The 19,464-nt window shown below is 39.6% G+C and overlaps 2 protein-coding genes across 3 annotated transcripts in view; one reads left to right on the forward strand and one right to left on the reverse strand.

The window, feature by feature from the left end:
• On the forward strand, positions 1–17,920 carry aff1 (AF4/FMR2 family, member 1). 2 transcript variants are annotated; one of them, XM_037117280.1, is made up of 19 exons: positions 1–342; positions 3,393–3,516; positions 4,394–5,215; positions 7,887–7,928; positions 8,487–8,573; positions 9,039–9,072; positions 10,192–10,249; positions 10,828–10,969; positions 11,069–12,061; positions 12,149–12,237; positions 12,330–12,582; positions 12,723–12,817; positions 13,233–13,296; positions 13,407–13,543; positions 13,756–13,827; positions 14,006–14,099; positions 14,260–14,303; positions 14,392–14,630; positions 15,414–17,920. In XM_037117280.1, exons 1-19 carry the CDS (start codon positions 290–292, stop codon positions 15,536–15,538), a joined length of 3,567 nt encoding a protein of 1,188 aa, XP_036973175.1. In that variant the 5' UTR covers positions 1–289; the 3' UTR covers positions 15,539–17,920. The 2 variants fall into 2 exon arrangements, with proteins under 2 accessions (XP_036973175.1, XP_036973176.1); XM_037117281.1 differs by having other exon boundaries at positions 3–342; positions 12,726–12,817.
• The window catches only part of LOC119029995 (macrophage mannose receptor 1), a 17,597-nt gene continuing 16,049 nt past the window's right edge, over positions 17,917–19,464 (reverse strand). The window contains exons 46-50 of the mRNA XM_037117279.1: positions 19,117–19,365; positions 18,823–19,005; positions 18,629–18,694; positions 18,329–18,474; positions 17,917–18,243 (exon numbers count right to left, since the gene is read on the reverse strand). Coding sequence (XP_036973174.1) covers positions 18,205–18,243; positions 18,329–18,474; positions 18,629–18,694; positions 18,823–19,005; positions 19,117–19,365 — 683 coding nt within the window. The 3' untranslated portion in view covers positions 17,917–18,204. The remainder of the gene's footprint in view (positions 18,244–18,328; positions 18,475–18,628; positions 18,695–18,822; positions 19,006–19,116; positions 19,366–19,464) is intronic.

Here is a 19,464-nt window from a genome sequence, read left to right on the forward strand (position 1 = left end):
TATTTGCCTCGTATTTACACTTGGAATAATAACACGACTGCTGTAGAGGTGTTTTTAGCCATGTTCGTAGCGCGTTGTGTGTATAAAGCAGAGCTCGGTCCCCGGATAGAATAGAGTAGAACAATCCAGTAGGCAGAGAGAGTGGACAACCCAAACACGGACGGTTAGCAGACAACTATCGTATTAAACAACGGCGGCCTGACAGCCATTTAAATTAAACTAATTAGCTCCACCGATAAACAATGTGACCCAGCGAGGAGGACACCGTGGTGAGGACTGTCAGAAACACATGACAACCAACTTTGGTTGTTGTGAGAGGCGCACCATGGCATCTCAGCCGAGGTAGGCAGACACAGCGGCGGCTAGCTGCCTGCTAGCTGCTGGGCGCTAGCTCCACTGCCCGACTGAACGTTAATTAGCAAGATTCGGTTAGCCAGCTCGCAAGCAACGCGCTTGACACGTCCTTAAAAGTAAAAGTTTTGCGTTTAAAACTCTGTGGAAGTATCGGGTGGAGGGTGGTGTGGGTTTGGTGACTTTCTGTAGTTGGTGTTGAAAGTGACATGCAGGGTTTTTTAGCTTGATAAGCAGTTCGAGGAGGAGGTGGAATCAGCTGGAAAGAGCAGGCTGATGTGATTTGTACCCAGCTGGTTTAAAGCTGCTGTTTATACAAGCTGTTTCGCTGACATGTTTGGTTTTTAAAGCCTCGAACGGCGTGTTTGAAGTTGGACAACAGTGGATTACTGTCTTTTTTTTTTTCTTTTTTTTAACTGCATATTTCTCAAAAAAACACCCAAAACACAGGGCAACTAGACTCAACCACACAGTAACATGAAAATAAAACTTCGGATGTGATAAACTGAGCAGAAGATATTTGCAAAAGTTTTCCTTTCAATTTAAAATAACAGTTGTGATCACCGTTATTCTTATTTATCAATATAATGATGTGGTCGTCAACTTTCTTGCAGACTCTATAGTTAAAGAGGCACTATGTAGTTTTGGAGAAGAAATTCAAACTGTTTTTTTTAATTTATTTTTTTTACACTATTATTGAGATAATAAGACATGGATTTTTTTTTCTCCTTATAAATTTAAAGGAAAGGCTTTGTCAGTTTTTCTTCTTCTGTGAGTGTTCTGTATAAGGATCTTGTGCATATTATGATCTTGAAAGTTAAAAAGTCCGCACAAAAAGTAGCTCTTCTCTCCCACACAAAACACTGCCCCTGAAACGCCTCATCAGTAGTGTAGCCTTCAATACCGTTAGTTCTCAACATCACATACATTTGTATAATAAACGTCTAGCAGCTAGATTGGCAAATAAGAATTCATTTAGTGAAGCTGCTCTGTTGTCGTTGTTGTTGTTGTTAGCAGTGCTGGCTCAGACGTGTTTGAGCTGACCAATAACAGCAGTCTTGGTTTTCTGGAGGAGGGTCTGCAAAGAGACTGTAGCTAAAACAGCGTTTCAGACAGAGAGAGAATACAGTGCTGCATACAGTGAGCATTAAGCATGTATTCTAGTGGTAACCCAAAATAAAATTATGGGCCTGAAAATTAAAAAGAACATTTAAAAAGCATAATATGTCTCCTTGAATTCACCCTATGGAACCCCTAACATTCGTCACTCACTCCCAGATCGCCTCTCAGTCTGTTGTGGCCCTCAGGATTTATGCATTTGGCTCAGAGGAGATACAGAGCCAGGAACTCTCACCTCCTCCCTGTGATGCAGAACTGTGTGGGAGGCTTAACATTTTATTTAAATCACTGTGTGGCCTTGAGTTTTGATAGTAAAAAGTAAAATATCCCTCTAAGTTCTTTGTGTCTTCAGTTCCTTTTCTCTTATTTGTTACGCTTCATTGTATTGAACAACAATTTAATGTGTTCTCATGAATGAATACACCCTTGGTTTAGGTTTTGCACTGAGGGCACATCAACTGTAAATTAACAGACAGTTAAAATTCTTGAACTAAACAATATGGCAATATTTTATATAATAAGTAAAAATATTTTTTGATATTTTTAGACTATAGTGCAATACACAACATATGTCTTGAGGTTTTAAATCTTCCAAAGAGCCCCTCAAAAATTATAGGACTGGATGACAGTCAAACATGAAAATAGATTTCAACAAACACCTTTACCTACTGCATTAACGTTGGAGAGATTACTATTGCTAATTTCACAAAATATTAAAACAATAACACATAGTCTGGTAAATTGATAAAACACCATTACATTACTGTAATGCAGCCTTCAAAACCAAGAGAAGAAAACACGTAGGTGATATCACTACAGTATTTGCTCAGATGTAACTCTAGATAATTAGACACATTAAGATTACATCAGAGTCTCTATCATGAACAGTTTATGTTCCAGCCTCATCAATGATTAAACCTCTGATGATGTTCTCAGCAGCTTTTGCAACTTATTTTTGTAAACTGCTTGTGCTGCATCCTCAACATGCACAATCAGCAGGAAAAAAAATCTAATTTTTTTTTACATTTAATACATCCACAGTATGCTGTTGCTTTAGCCCTCGGTTGTTCTGATGTACTTCCTCTGACTGACTGGGCTGTACCAGTAATGTTGGCCAGTCTGTCTGTGAAATTAATGAGTGAGTGCTCATCTGTTTGGCTTAATCCCAAATCTGCACTGCTCCACCTGTTGCCATGGAAGCATCCCACTGGGGTTGCTGAGGATGATCAACACTGTCTTTTTGGAAGAAAACTATGAAGTTGATAAATGTCAAGCACACTTTGATATATTGAAAGTATTACATAGATCTGATCCCATGTGGCCTGCTGTTGTTCCACATGGTAATATACTATAGTAAAGCATCTCTCTCTGCCATTGGCATCATATCAGGGCTTGCAGTTGTAATCATCCATTTGATGTCTGCATGGGCTTCACGCCATCTTTAGGGACAAGTGAGAACAGATGTGAGTTTTGGAGTGAATCCTCAAGGTGTCTGTGAGCCTAATTGCACTTTTCTGTGGATATGACGGGCACTGTCTTCCCCCATTAGACTGCTGCTCTGCCCCCAGGGGAGATAAGTGTGTGATAAGATGTCATATATTTTCTGTCTCCAAATTATCTGCTGTCTTTAGCTAAAACTGATAAGACACATTCATTGTTCTGGGGGTTGGAAGCATTTAGAATCATAGAAAATCTCTGCTACAAAATGTAAATAACAGACTGTTTTACAATCTGAGCCATTGAGTTGTGGAGTATGTCATCAATTGTAGTTTGGTGGTTGGATTCAAATTTTAATGTACGAGGCGCTTACTGAATATTAACCTGTGGCATCTAACTGGGTAATTGTATTTAGTGTTGCTGTTGAAATGATGCACGATGCTAATTTTAAGATCTGTCTTTCTTTTGCAATGTTCAATTTACAGTGTATACAATGAAGAAAGGAACCTCCTTCGCCTCCGAGCATGGGAACAGAGGAACCAAGAAACAAACCAACAAGCCAAAGAACTTAACCCTGAGAATGTGCCACTTTTTGGCAAACCATACAAGGTAAAGACCACATTAGGTTCTTGGCAGACGAGTTCAGACAAATTGTTGACCCATTAGCATGTGAACAGCAGTGTAGACTCTAACAGTGCTTCTAATGTACTTGTTATAAAATATGCTTATTTTCCACTTATCTTAAGTGTTGGATTTAAAGCACAATATGCGCAGAATCTTTTTTGTCTGCATCGTTACTACACAGAGCCATCCTGCCATATCTGTGATTTATTGTCACTTTCTGCATCTTGTGAAGAGAATATTAACTGAAAAAAATACAAATTAAGAATTTTTTTTTATTGGGAAAACATGCAGAGCAGATGTCACAATTTTTTTTTTTCGCAAAGAGTATTCTCTGTACTCTTCCCTTGAGGCTACAAATGGCCCTAACAGCCTCCATACAGTAAAAAGATGGAACAGTCTGCTGAATTTTTGCTGAATTACTGTAAGTGCAATTGCAGTGAGCACACGATAATAATTAAAGTTGACTTAAATAAAACTATCAACCTTTTTCTTAACTCCTCTCTTGTCTAACTCACATCTTGACAGTCAAGTCACACTTTAATTTTAGAGAGATTTAAGTGAGTTATGTATGTCTGTATGTATGTATGTATGTATGTACGTATGTAAGTATGTAGACTGAACCTGTAAATGTTGGCATTTGTCAAGATTTCAAATATTAAACCAGCATTTCTGGCAAAAGTAGAATTATAAGGGAAGAAAACATCAATGAGGGTTTAAAGCTTGAGTGTTGTTGCTTTGTCGTATGTTTCTTTGGGGATTAAACAACCATGGGATCAAGACATTTAGTTAGATGTAATTATGTTTATTAGATTATGGTTATTTGTCCTCTGTTAACATAACTGTTTCCACCTTCTTTTTGTAGACAAACAAAGGGGATGAGCTTTCCAATCGAATCAAGAGGATGTTGGGCAGTTATGAAGATGTAAATAATCCTAATCCCTTTGCCATTGAGCCTTCACCCATTCCTTCTTATGTGACCTTCTCACAGTCGGATCAGGGTCAGCCAGACACGGATAAACCAACCAAACCGCCATTCCATAACCTGATCCATTACACGTCCACTCAGAGTCAGAAAGCCCCATCTAGTAGCGGATACTCCTCTCAGCCCCTGAGGACGTCTAACACCTCTTCTTCTCCAAACCAATATGGGAATTCATCTTTGAACCACAGTCAGCTCAGCCACTCAGCACATCACCAAAAGAAAAGTGAAGCAGATCTCAGGGAGCGTGTCAGTCTTACCCAGGAAATGTCTTGTCAGGCTCCCGATGTGAAGCCACCACTACCCTTCCTAGGTTCCAGTGACCAAGACAACACTGACATGGACACTAAGGAGACATTGGATAGACGTCAGCTTCAAGGCTCAACAGAACGCCCCTCCGAGTGCACAGGCAACATGGATGTTTCCACATTTAACCTAAAACAGTCCCCCAAAGATACACCTCTGTCTCAAGCCAACAAGGGCAATGTGTTACCTTCCCAGACGTTCCCTTCACTCCTGTCTAAGCAGCCCAGTGTAGTCATGACCCAGAAGCCAACAGCATATGTGCGGCCCATGGATGGTCAGGACCAGGTGGTCAGTGAGTCTCCAGAGCTGAAGCCTTCACCAGAGCCATACGTGCCTCTACCGGAATTAATCAACAAATCTGACCTGGGCAAAGCAAAGATGCTGCCACAGTTTTTAGAGGTGAGTGTAATGTCTGTGATTTATAATTGTTAGTCCCTTCATGCTACATAAGAAAAAAAACTAAACTTTTCTATTGTGGCTTGCAGAGAGTAAATTGATGAGTGTCACAGCCTCAGGAAATTAGCTGCTCTGTAGTCTTGTGGTACGGCAAAAGATACTTCTGTATCTGTTGCCAGATGGCAGCAGGGTGGACAGACTGTAGCTGGTGTGGGTGTTGGTGTTGGCATTGTGTGATTACCATGTTAGGTTCTCAGTGATGTAGATTCCCAGGAACTTAAAACTTGATGTAATCAAAATGTAATCAAGTTACACCTGACAATGTAACTATAATGTAATTAAGATATGTGCTTTATTGTTTTTTGTATGTATATGAACCAGAGTAAAACCAAGTTTTACTCTGGTTCTCTGTAAACAAAAACAGTCATCTTATTTTACACGAGGAAACTGTTGAGCATTAAGGTAGCATCCAATAGTAAATTAGATTTGGTAGTATATGATCGATTTCCTTCTTAGTGAAGTATCTCCCTCTCTTGTAATATAGATATTGTACATCATAAAACAAGATTGTCTTGCAATATCATTTACTACCAACTCTCGTGTCTGGTGCTTCCACAGACTGTTTGGGTGAAGATAAGAGGAGTAAAGTCCTTCTTGTTGTTTCTCGCCACTGTTGTCTGGGCTTTGAATATATTGTACTTTGGACTAAGCGGAGTGAGTGTCTGCTGATCTCAGGATGTTCTCTAAAGTCCCTCAGTTGTGTTGATTTTTCTTGCTTGACTTTTCAGGCAGTCAGGTAAGACATGCTTTGTTTTGGAGAGTTTGGCTGAACTCCAGTTCAACTCATTCATCTGTTCTTTGTCTCACATAAACGCACACACAACCCTTGCACCTGCAGCGCTCCACACCTCCCCCTCACCCTCCTACCGCAGCACAGCAGTGCTGAATGTGCTGCTGTTCTCTCTGCTGGGACTTGTCCAGTGTTAGATAGTTTGGTAGTTATTCATTCGACTATTTCTCACCAACCCTCCAATCCACGCTCAAATTCAACATCTGCAACAAGCCATATATTAGACGGTATAGTCAGCAATGTCCCTTGGTCTTGTCTTATTACAGCCCAGCTCCAGGTAAAGGGTAGCTTCATAAAATCAGACGTTGTTGGTTAAAAATAGTTATTTATTAACATTGTGGTCAGACTTGGTTATGAATAAAATTAAGTAAGGCAATTTACAAAACAAAAGGGCTAATGGGTGCGGTTTAGACAAAGGAAATGGATATAACCAAATGGTACAAAATAAAGAGTTGCTCAAAATTGCAGTTCTAAAAATAAACATATGAATATGAAAATAGAACCTCACTGACAAATGAATTATAAGGAAAAGATTGATGGCAGAGATGCCCTGCCCTACAAACTCACTTGATGTAAGGGAACAATCTTGTTTGGTACAGACCCCAGCAAAAACCACTATGTGAACATAAAACAGAATATCAAGAAAACACAATGACCTTTCAGAAAACAGTTAAAAGTGAGTAGTCCTTTTGGGAATGGTTGTTTTGTACGGCTTGTAGTTGATATCAATACCCAGTATGACAGAATTCGAGCATGTGGTATCATGTCTTACTCAGGTGCGTGTTGCAAAAAGCCTGTGTGTGTGTGTGTGTGTGTGTGTGTGTGTGTGTGTGTGTGTGTGTGTGTGTGCGCGCACTCAGCTGCCTCTGATAACTTCAACCTTGGGCTCAGCAGAACAATAAATAAGCTTTGTCACCAACCCTATTAGTCTGGAGGCTCATTCACTCCAACCATATCTCAAACACTGTCCATTCATAATAAAAAACTGAAAGACAGGTCTGAAAACAAACAAATATACAGCCTGTTGACTCAGTCAGAGACACACACACACACACACACACACACACACACACACACACACACACACACACACACACACACACACACACACACACACACACACACACACACACACACAGTATTTATTTAATGTCTGGGTTGCTTCCTGACAGGTAGTCCTTCACTCATCCAGTGGTGCTGTAGTATAGGGCTAATGCTGCCAAGTTTAGTCTATCAATTAATAGATCATATGCAAATTAATTGGCAGCTATTGTAATAATCAATCCCTTTTCAAGCAAAAATGTTTCCTTTTAATTTAACCTTCACTTTAAAATCATAATATCCTGCAATAACACATTTCTGGCTCAACACAATATCACTCTCAGAGGGGAAATCAGGACTATAATTCACTTTTGGTTGGTTGCTGAATTGGTGACAGTAACCTTGTGTTTGTAACTTGTAGCTTTATAAAAATTTGATATTGTATGTTAAGCATTTTAGTCCACCATACTTTGGTCTTGCTGATATTGAACTTCAGGTGATTGTCGTTGCACTATGTGTTGCACCTCTTTATCAGTCCTCTGAAATCCTCTAAAAATAGTCAAAGACAGTTTCCCACTAGAAATAAAAGACATTGAAATCTTGCATGGCAATACATAAACCTGGCCTATTAATTAATTTATGTTTTTCCTGTCAGATATCATAAATGGTTTGCTCGGTAAAGCCCTAAACAAACCTTTTTATGTTTGGGGTTTGAGTTATAATTGCCCACAGGAATTCCTGGTCTTTTTGTAAACTCACAATGACTCCTTTTTCTTTCTACAGTCGAGGACAAATGAAGCTCAGTGTGTCGAGGACATCTTGAGGGTAAGTACAGCCGTTTTTAATTCTTATTTATAGTTCAAATTGGCTGATTTATGTCTTACATTTCAGTTCAAAACCACTTGTGCATGAATAGCAGCAAACTGCTTAACAGCTCTGGTATCTCGACAGATGTAGGTGCATATGTCATGCTGTCTGATTGTTAACAGGGATTCGTAGAAAATGTGTTACCTTTGTACTGTGGCTGTAACAAAAGTTGAAGGTGTTCGTGTTATATTTTCAACCATAGAAGAGCAAACACACTAGTTGCTCAATAACCACACAAAGTTTAGCAAATGCAGATATGCTTTTCTTTAGCTTTCTTGCAACAGCCCTCTCTTCTGGATCTACAGTATTTCTTTATCACTACATTTCTGTTTATTTTCAATTGATAACTCACCTCACAGCTTCACAGACCTCCCTAAGATCAGCATGTGCCTCTGGCCTGTACTGAAGAATGAATCCTATGTTGATGTTTAGTTTATATAGTGTGACACCTGTTTTGTAGTTGAGCTATGTTGATCGGCTCTTGGCTCCCCTGTCTCTTTTTTTACCCCTCTACAGGAAATGACCCGCTCGTGTCCCCCTCTCCTGACAGCTATATGCACACCTAGCACAGGTGAACCCTCCAAGTCCCCGTTCCCAGCCAAGGTAAGTGCTTAAAGGTTGAGAAATATTTAAATTTGTATGGCTTTTATGCCCATTGGCCAATAGGGTGGGTATAATCCGGCATCCTTGCTTGTGCTACGATCTCAGATGAAGGACAGAGGACAAATCATACAAACAATATTCCAGTGCAGCTAATGTAAATTTTAAGTAGTTTAATTTAGCCAAATCAAGTGGTCTCACATATTGCAAAATTGTCAAACATTTGCTGGTTCCAGTGATTTTAATGGAAGGATTTTCCGCTTTCTTTGGCATTTAAAATAACATTAAAAAAGTCTTTGTATTTATGACTGATGTGGAGAAAATAACGATGTCCCAAGTTCATGACAAATTAAATGATTAGCTGATTAATTCTGACAATATTTGGCAGATAATTTGCATGCAAGATATCTCATGATGTATATTTTTCTCATAATGTTGATTTTTCATTTTCCCTCTCTGTCTTAACAGGAAGCAGAGAATGCCTCTTCGTGTCCAGGACAAAGTGAGTAATGAGGAAATTAGTGTAATACAGGCACAGAACAAGATGAAAATGATGATAAGAAATAGTTAATTAGAAATTATATTTTTGTGTCTTCATAGAGAGAGTTTGTTATGTCTCTTCTCTACCTCTTCTTCATCTTGACTGTCCTTCTCTACTGCTTTCTTATTTTCCTCTCCTCTCCTCTCCTCTCCTCTCCTCTCCTCTCCTCTCCTCTCCTCTCCTCTCCTCTCGTTTTCTTCTGTGTTTCTATGGAAACTTGTACAACCCCGCTGCCCAGTTCTGTGTATTTACCACAAAATACCAGAGGAGAGAAACAACCCTACAATTTAATCTCAAATTAGCCTCTCCTAAGAGAAAGAGCCAGTCATGTAAAAGAGAGGCGTGATGTGTCACAAAACTATATGACTGCTTCTGTGGTGGTTCCTACTATAATAGTTGCCTCCAGGACCACATTAGCCATGATGACACACACACAGACTCACAAGGTGAAAACATTACCAGCCGATGCAACCACGATTGGATGAGTTTTATATTTAACATCACATCAGGCACGAAAAACACGATTTGTGCAGCAGTTGTGGATTTTAGGAATGTGTGGAATTTAGAAAATGCTAACAAAACATTTTAGGTTATTGTGTGCCTGTATGACTGTTAAAGAATGCAAACCCACAGGATTGTAGAAATGAGACATACTTCTGATGAGTCATGTGGGTATTATTATTGATTCAGAGCTCTACTAACTTAATGACTTTAGTCATACAAATACAAATTTGTAATCTGTGCTCCTGGAGATGAAGCTTTGCATAATCCGTATGATCCATTCAATTTTATGTTGAAATAGATGTTAGTAACAGATGTATAATGTTGAATTTAACAGGAAACAAACAGCCTTTCGGATATAGTCATATTTTAAAGGTCTGGTCTTTCTAGTGGTTATCAAGTTTATAATCTGTGATGTTTTTTGGTATCTTTAAAAAAGCTTTATGAAAACTTTATAAAACAAAACTCGGCTGTTGTGCGCCAAAATCAGTTTCACATCAGTGTGAATATTTTTTACAATGACATCCACCTGTGTTGTTTCTTTGTTGGACATTTGTTTTCCCTGTCGCTTCTCTCCAGAAAAATATGACGCATCTCCTGCAGATCCATCCCAACTCCTCCAGCAGAGCACCTCATCGTAAGTGACTTTGAAAAACACAGTTTTTGTGCCATAATTTTCAAAATATGACATGCAGCAGAACTGTAACTGACGATCTGAGGACTGTTGCAGATTACCAAACTTGAAATAGAATCATTGATTTCTTGCAGTATAATCGAAACAATGTCATGACCAGACAAACTGTCTTCATAAGAGTCAAAGTTTTACTGACTGTTTTCAACCAGTTAGTCTGAATAAGTTTGTGGTGAATAAAACTTGATTATACCCGACATCAATTCACATCATAGAAGCATTTTACATGACAATTAGAAGAAAATATTATCATTGAAGTTGCAGCTAGAAAGAAAGAAATGGCAACTGTTTGGAATTTGTGATTGAATGAATAAAACATTTATCAAAATTGTACTTGTTTTGCCAATTTAGTCATTGATTAAACTTTGTTGCCGTTCTAGAAACATTTGTAAAATTAACAAAATGTGTAATATTTGCCATTCACACTGTTAACCAGCACAACCTGGGCACATAGGCCATGATATTTGTTATTCAATTATAACACAGCTGTCTCATATTATTGTGTTTCTGTGTGCGTGCTATAGATCATTTAAAGAAGTACATTCCAGAGGGGTTGAGTCTGCCAGCTCCAGCGACTCAGAGAGTAGCTCAAGATCAGAGTCAGACAGTGAAAGCACCACAGAGGAGCCACCTCAGCACCCAGTGAGCAGTTCAGTCAAAACAGAGGTAATTTGCTGCTTGTCCTGTTTGTATATTAAATGAAGGACACATAAATCTAAACATTCTCTGAACTATTTCTTGCTCACAATGTTGTGTGTTTTGTAGCCTGATGCTCCAGCGGTGACTCATGTTGACTGGCAGTTGGGGAACTGGATCAGGTCCAGCCAGCAGAACTCCGGCACCGAAGGTCGAGGCGGTGCCTCTGAGAGCCCTGCTCACAAACATCCACCGCCGACTCAGAGCTCCAAGCACTCCAGTGTAGAGGCGGTCGATCCCACCAGGGAGTCTAAACCTCAGCTTTCTTCTCACCAGAAAGCGTATACTGATAGCCTTGGAAAGCCCCAGCAGTACAGTGAAAACCCTCAGGATACCTTTAACCAGCAAAGAAGCCAAAAATCCCCCTCTGCTGATGTAAACAGCTGTAGCAGGAAAGTTTCATGCACGTACTCCTCAGTAACAGCAAATGCAGATCGCCAGGATCGCGCTGATGCAGCTCTCATTGTGAAGTGTGAGGAAGTCGTAGAAACACGACCCTCAGACCCGTGTTTCACAGACAGACCCAAGGTAAAGACGAAAACAGGGCATGGCAAGAAAAGCAAGGACAGCAGTGACGCTAAAAGAGACAGTAAGAGGACTTCTAAACACACAACACTTGACAAGCGGAAGGCTGGCTCGGAGCCTGACGTCTCGCTTGCTCTGTACAGTTCGTGTACAACCTGTGGTGTGGGATATCCGAACCCCTGCTCCTGCCCCACCCAAAATCCTGCTCAGCCTGATCAGCAGTCTCCTGCACCGTCAGTCAGAATCAGTTGTAGCAAACCAAAGTCAGAGAAGAGCACCAAAACAACCCACAAGCACCTGGGGATGACCGGGCATACAGCCAAGAGTTCTCGAGTCTCCCATAGGCCTCCTAAGTCCCTGCTGGTGAAGATTGATCTAAGTCTGCTCTCAAGAGTCCCTCAGACCTCCTTCAACCGCCAGCAGAAACCCAGCGATGCAAAGAGAACAGCACTGGTCAGAGAGCAAGATGGAGGGGGCAGTGATGCTTGTTCAACCCACAAACTCACCAAAACCAGCAAAAAGAGTATACCTCAAAATGTGAGAAATATGATGGGCTGTTCTAGTTAGCATCCATGTATATAATGAATCAGTTTTGACTTTAATGTGTGATTTGTTGTCTTCTAGGTTGAGGTAGACAACAAAACTATTCCCAAGAAGAAACCAAGGCTGGAAAACAAAAATACCTCATCAAGTCAAGCTTCTGTCAAACTGGAGTAGGTCACGTTTAACAAGTTTTAAATTAAATGTGATTTTTGTTGCCACTTCAGTCAAATCACTCACATTTCTCATATCTTATCACCCACAGAAGTTCCAAGAGTTCAACAGAGGAGCGGGAGCGAAAGAAACCCAAGAAAAATCCTGTTCCTCTGCAGCTGCAGCCTCCGACACCCAAAGGCACTAAAGACTCAAAGCCACAAAAACGCAATTTTGTGGAGACCAGTAAAGAGACCAGTAAGGACACCAGTAAGGAGACCAGTAAGGAGGCTTCAAACAGCAAAGACTCTGGCAAGCACAAGAGGAGCAGTGGAAAGAACACAGAGCACCCACACTCTGAAAAGGTGACTGCAGGATATACGATCAGTGCTAATGAATATCAAGTTAGAGCACTGCATCTTTTCTCAGTAAGCTTATTAATGCATTATTACATAAGAAGGGAAAAATGTCATATTTTAATTAAACTTCTGCCCTGCAATCCAAGCAGAAGCCCCCAAAGAAAACCTTCGCCGTCCCATCAGCTTCACAGCCGTCCAGGCAGACTTTGACCAACAGACCGTTGCTCAGATTTGAGGATAGGTAAAAATCCTTTGAAACTTGATGATTGAGTGAACTCATGTCATGATTATCCTGTCCAACAGGTACGATACCTGATACTATCCCAATAATCATCAAGATATTATTCAAACTTTAAAATAAAAACTGAAATTGAGGAAAAAATATTTTTACTGCATCACAGATGGGACAAGTATTTTTAAGTAAAAACAATCAATCAAAGAATATTTTATAAGTAATCACATCATATGGACTTCCTGCACAAAAAAAAGGATTAATATATGGTAGTAACCTCATCTCCCTGTTGTTTTTTAGTTTGGAACTCTGTAGTATTTACACATATCTGATTTAACTTAACCTAAATTAGAAAAGTCTTCATGTGTTGTATCACTGAACTGTAAAACTGTTACCACTATAATAAAGCTTCTGTTACCTGTAGGCATTATCCTGTGAAGCATTACATAAAGGAGGCCAAAAAACTGAAGCACAAAGCTGATGCAGAGGTAAGTTTCTGTTTTGGTTTGTTAATTTCTTTAAAGTGACTACAGTCAACTTACTAGTACCAATAACTTACAACCAGACTGTGTTTTTTCCTGTTTTTCTGTCTCTGTAGTCAGATAAATTCAGTAAAGCTTTTAACTACCTGGATGCGGCCATGTTCTTCGTTGAAAGTGGCATTGCTATGGAGAAAGATCCACAGATTTCCATGTCTTCCTACACGATGTTTGCAGAGACCGTTGAACTGCTCAAGTACGAACTCATTGTCATAACTGATAATCTCTCAGAAGCTTTTTTGTAAATGTTAAATTGCATGTTTACAAAGCCACAGACTCTTCCACCTTGTCACGGTCACAGATATTTAATTTTTTTTTTATATATCAAAGCTAGAATTTAAAAGTTTTGGCTCCACAACTAAATTTGATTCATGCATTAGTTTTACTGCACATTCTCCACTCTCACAGGTTTGTACTGAAACTTAAAAACACAGTGGACCCCTCTGCTCCAGCCTCAGAAAAGGACTTTTCAGCTTTATGGTAAGATGTAGATGATACTTAATATGTTGTTCCTCCACACGTCACAATGTTAACAACATTATTGGTTCTAGTTAACTTCCTTTTTTAGCTTGATTAAAGTAGTTAACAACTGAATTTTCTTGTTTTCTTGAAAAGTCAAGTAGATTATGAAGAGTTGAATAACATTTGTTTCTTGTAGTTTGAAGTGCCAGTCTCTCCTGCATATGGCCATGTTTCGCCACAAACAAAAAACTGCACTCAAGTATTCAAAGACCCTCACTGATCATTTCAATGTGAGTATTAATTTATTATTAGTTAACAAAAAATGTATACTGAGACAGGAAAGTAGCACCTCTGCATAGATCGATGACTTACAATACTTTCTACGATACAGCACTTAAAAATACTGTATTTGTTTTGCTCATCAAATTCAATTTTTTCATTTATCTTCAGAACTCTGCTCCGAAAACAAACGATTCCTCTGCCTTATCATCAAAGTAAGTCCTCAGCGTGTTGGACATATTGGACATAAAGCTAAGTCAGAGGTGCAAAGGATCAAAAATGTTTTTATCCATCTCCCGTTAGAGTCGCAGACACCCCGTCCCCGATGCCCAGCATGCCGTCTCCAGCCAGCACATCCAGCAGCTCAGGTCCTGGCTCCAGCCACAGTGGCAGCGTTTTGGTCACGGACCCCGTCAGCAGCACCGTGGTGGTTCCACGAGCCATTGAGCAAGTGGCGTTCAGCTATGTCAACATCACCACATTATTCTTGAGCGCTAATGATATCTGGGAGCAGGCGGAGGAGCTGGCACACAAAGGCAGTGGTAAGAATGGATGGAATAAGGCTGATAACGATCAGCAATAACTGAATATATTTTATTTGTTTGGCACCTTCTATAAAGTTATAAATTGCATCATACAGTGACAATTTGGAGGAAGTGGAGCAGTAAGCAAATACTGCAACATGGTTAAGGCCTTGGGAATCCTGGAGTAAAAAACAAGTTTGGGTGAATTGTATTTTTATGTTTTTCACCCAGTTTCAATAAAATTATTGTTATTATTATATATTTTTTAGCCACTACATTAATTTTTGTTTTCCTCCACAAGAAAACAATTCCAAGAGGAAACTCCCCCCACACACACACACACAAAACTATATTTTTTTCTCTCCCTACAAGGAAAAACATTCTATTAATTGTTTTGGGTTTTTTTTCCCCACTCCGCTTTTTTTTTTCCCTGTGTGAAGCTGAGACCAAGACTTTCTCAAATATCTTTTTTTTTTTTTTCAGCAAAAGACTTTTTTTAAACCCACCCCCAAAAATGTACCCTAAAATACTGCCACTGTTTTTTTGTTTATTTGTTTGTTTTTACTCCTCTACGATAGTAGCCTGAATTTCTTGGAAGAAGGAAACCTTTGAGGACATAACTGATTTTCCATTTTTCACAATATTCTGACATTTTATACACCAAACAACTAATCGATTAATCATGACGATAATAATAAAAAAGAAAAAAAAAAAACACCCCCACGACTATGGTGCCAAAAAGCCATTACTTTATTAGACAGATGAGCCTGTGAAGTGTTGTGATGTTTCTGTATGTTCCAGGCATGCTGACAGAGCTGGACACTGTTATGGGCCCACTGAGCCTGACGTCGAGTATGAGCTCCATGGTCCATTACACGAGACAGGGTGTCCACTGGCTGAGGATGGACAGCCAAAAGGTGAAGTGACCAACAACCTGCTGCTCTTGCTGCTGCTGCTGCTGCTGCTGCTGCTGGATGTCTGCAAACCCTCCGAGCTGCCTCTCATCCCTGAGCTGCCCCTCAGGCTTGTGACAGTCGTCTTTATCTTCACTTCACATGAACGTTAACTCATCTCATGTTCTCGAGGACATCACACTGATTATTGCACTTATTTTTTATTTTTTTCTCATGTCCACGTTGGTGTTTCTCTCTCTCTCTCTCTGGCACTTTTATGAACTTTGGTTACATCTGTTGTAATCCACCTATTTTATGATTTGCACCTGCTTAGTACCTTCCTGTTCTTTTGTGAGCTGATGTCGTGAAACATTTGGGAATCAGGGCTTTATTCAGGAGTGACCTTAACTGAAATTGGATGAAAGTACAAATATAACCAAAAGTACTTTTATTAGTGGCTCTATGATTTTTACACACATGATTGTGGAGCGAGTACTGACACAGGTCTTATTTATTATCACAACGTTTGTTCATCACTACACAATTGTTTCTATTTGATTTTATTTAATTTATCTTGAAAAGAAATTCTTTTTTTTCCCCTGTGTCTGTCTTACTGCTCAGTTTGATTTGGATTCAGGGATTTTGAATTTTTTTAAATTCTGCACTGTGTTTTCTTCTACAACTCACCCATGATAAGTCAGGTGTGCATTTCACGCGGAGATGAGGTAATTTCTTGTGCTTTTTGTACACCTGACGGCATCTAATTTTTTACTTTTCAGGAAGTAGAGATCAGGTGCATATGGGAAACTTGTTGCTGCCAAAAAAAAGCTTAGTAACAGTAAAACCAGATCAGCATTCAGTTTTCTATTTTAGTGGTTCAGTTTTTCAGCTGATTGTTACCAGATTTAAAGTTCTGGTTGGATTAAAATGCACTTTTTGTGCAAAGACTAGTGCAGTTAAAGGAAAAAATAAAACAAAAAAATCATGTGCCAAAATGTCCCCACTGGTTAAAATACATGTTGAATGTAGGTTAAATTATTTGGATAAATCAGGATACATTCAAGTCACAAATCACGTTTGAATAATAATAAGACACGGAGGCTCTTTGTGACCACGTAGAGTCTGTTGGCTGCAATCTGTTCATGTCGTTGTATCATTTCAAGGCATTACCATTTCGCTTTAGGTCTCACCTGTCTGCTCTTGTCTGAATCAGAGCGAATGATGATTGGAAACAGATTACTGGATTGTCACATGGTTTCGTTGTGATGGTTGCAGCTCAGGGTCGTGGCAGCAGCGATGCGCTTCACAAGCAGCGACTTGTTCGCCAGATTTTTATTCTTGTCATCCTGTTGGGGAAAAAAAAGCTCTTGTGCCTCCTCCTAATGGAAAGTAAATTATTCATCTTACTTAAAGAAGATTCTTGTCTTGACTTCCTGCAAAAACAAAAGGGGGAATAATTTGACATCCCTGACTTTCTGGTGGATGTCGTGGTTCACACTGGCCGGTTTGAGTTACCTTTTAAGTATAGTGGAACGACCACAGTTATGAAACAACAGTAGTGTTCCCTTTATTTGTTTTTGCACCAGTAATCTGCTCTCCTCTGTGTTTCCCACACTTTTGTTGAGCAGCAAATGTTGAGTTGCAAAATGTTTACTAGATCTGTGGGAGTAGAATAAATGGCCAAACTATAGCTTAGTGAAGAATGCACTTTTTGAGTATTTGTAGTTAATTTCAGTGTGTTTTTTGGACAAAAGACCACGTTCCCAAAGACCAGCAGGACTGTGCTTGTCTTGTTTATTGTAACTTTGATTCTAAGCAATAAAGCACGGGTTTTGTTGGCTTTAGTGAGGTGTTGATGTCACAGCTTCTTATTGATAAACACGGGGACACAAAAAATAATCAGTATGAAATGGTAAAAAGAAACATTGCTTTAGATTAGCATTTGTGGGTTTTGGAAACGTTTCCCTTGTTGATTCAGTTGGTGTGTCTGTGCAGTTACATGATAAAAGGGCTAAACAAGGATCACAAAGTGTTCCTAACTTTATTTTCACACACAAATGATGATATTTTTTTAAGTACGGAGCAAGAACACTGGTGCCGTGACTGATTATTTTTATGTACAGGCTGCTAAAGATGTGATCTTTAGTTTCTTAACACGGATGTCTAAACTGTTATTTTGGAATTCGACATTCAGAAATCATGCATCTTCAATTGTTGTCCTTTCCAACCTGTGGCTTTATTTCCATCATCTTTAATTGTTGGTGCCTCCTCTATGAATTTCTCTGCATAAGTTTACACTTCTTGTCCAAATAATAATTTACTGGAAACATTTGAAGGATGCTTTTTTTTTCCTTTTGTGAAATATCTAAAGAATTTGTGTTGCAGTGTACAGACATTAATAAACACTGGAAATGAGTTTATTGTTTTAATCCTTTTTTTTTTCTAAGAGTAAACTGTTCATGAACATTTACTCTGCTGTAAACATTACAAAATAACTGCTGCACTTCAGAGACATAAGTGCAACTAAGGAAAATAATCTATAATAATCTTTTTAATACATTTTTCATTTGTCTATTACAGTATTTACAATAGTGTTGAAACTTTAAGAACTCGGGGAAACTTAAATGCTACATAATCACTGATTTGTTTTTAAAAAAGAAGCAAATTCGATGTACTGTACAAAACCCGAATGATGGTTTTTACGTGTCTGTTTCAAAGTTGGGGTTGTTGAAGGTGACCTGCAACAGAAAAAGAACACAACTTTAGCATGTACACTCCTATAAAATGTTGTTCACATCTCACAATAACTAATCAATAACTTACCACATCAGCTTTACTGGTGGATCTTGTTGGCAGGCTCAAGCTGCTCAGTTTGTAACCCCGGACTCTGATGACATAATACATCAGTCCGACAATCAAGACTATAAACAGAATGGCTCCAATGATGGCGCCAGCTACCACCCCTCCATCTGTGCAAACAGAAACACAGACGTGTCAGCGCTGATGTAAAAACAGTTGAACATGAATCTCTACCTGATAGTGACATTCAGCCATGCTAGCAATGCAGCTAGCATTGCTGTACATTGTATGAGACACTCAAACTGTAAACTTGGCCACACTTACTGTTGCCACTAACATCTGGACCATCAGTGGGAATTATTGGATTGCCGCCATCATCAGTTGTATAGTCTGAAAGACAGTTTCACACAGAAGCTTTTAATCTGTTGTTGATCTTTTTAAAACCACAGTGAAAAGCTGTGGAAAATCGGTCTTCTACATCAGAATGTTTGTAAAGTGATAATAAAATAAATCCTTACACTGGCGGTGGCGGCATACGAAACCTCTCTTCTCGAGGCAGTTGTTGTCGTTCCAGTGTCCGTCGTGGTACATCTCCACGCAGTTCTCTTCAGCCACGTCCCCGGGGTGGAAGGCAAAGTTTGGCTCATTGGGAGCCCAGTTGGTGAAGCCCAGAGCCGTCTTATCAGTCCAGGCCCAGCCGACTACAAAATCAAAAGCGGTCAGTATACATATACGTATCATATTTTATTAACTGAATTGTGACTCAAAGAAAACATTGTTTTCATTCTTCCTTTGTCCAGTTCCACACTCACAGTTGTTGTCCCTGGTGAGGCCGATCCAGATGTGGTGATATTTGGTGTAGTTGAGGTTCCTGATGAACTCGACCTCTGCTCTGCTGTGGATGGAGGCCAGGTCCCCCCTGATCGACTGGCAGTAGTGTCGAGAGTCTGGCCAGGAGAAACCCTGCTGACCGTCGTACACGTAGTAACAGTAGCGGCCGTAGGGGAACCATAAGAGCGGACACTTCCCATCACCGGGAGCTGGAGTCGGTGGAGGTTTCTCTGAGAGACGACGTAAGTTACATAATGATCAACTCCTCAAGTGTTACACTTTTGTGTGTGTCATTGCAGAGAATCATGCATGAAAGAAGATTAAAAGCA

This window comes from Acanthopagrus latus, chromosome 12 (assembly GCF_904848185.1).
Source record: "Acanthopagrus latus isolate v.2019 chromosome 12, fAcaLat1.1, whole genome shotgun sequence".
Taxonomy (NCBI): domain Eukaryota; kingdom Metazoa; phylum Chordata; class Actinopteri; order Spariformes; family Sparidae; genus Acanthopagrus; species Acanthopagrus latus.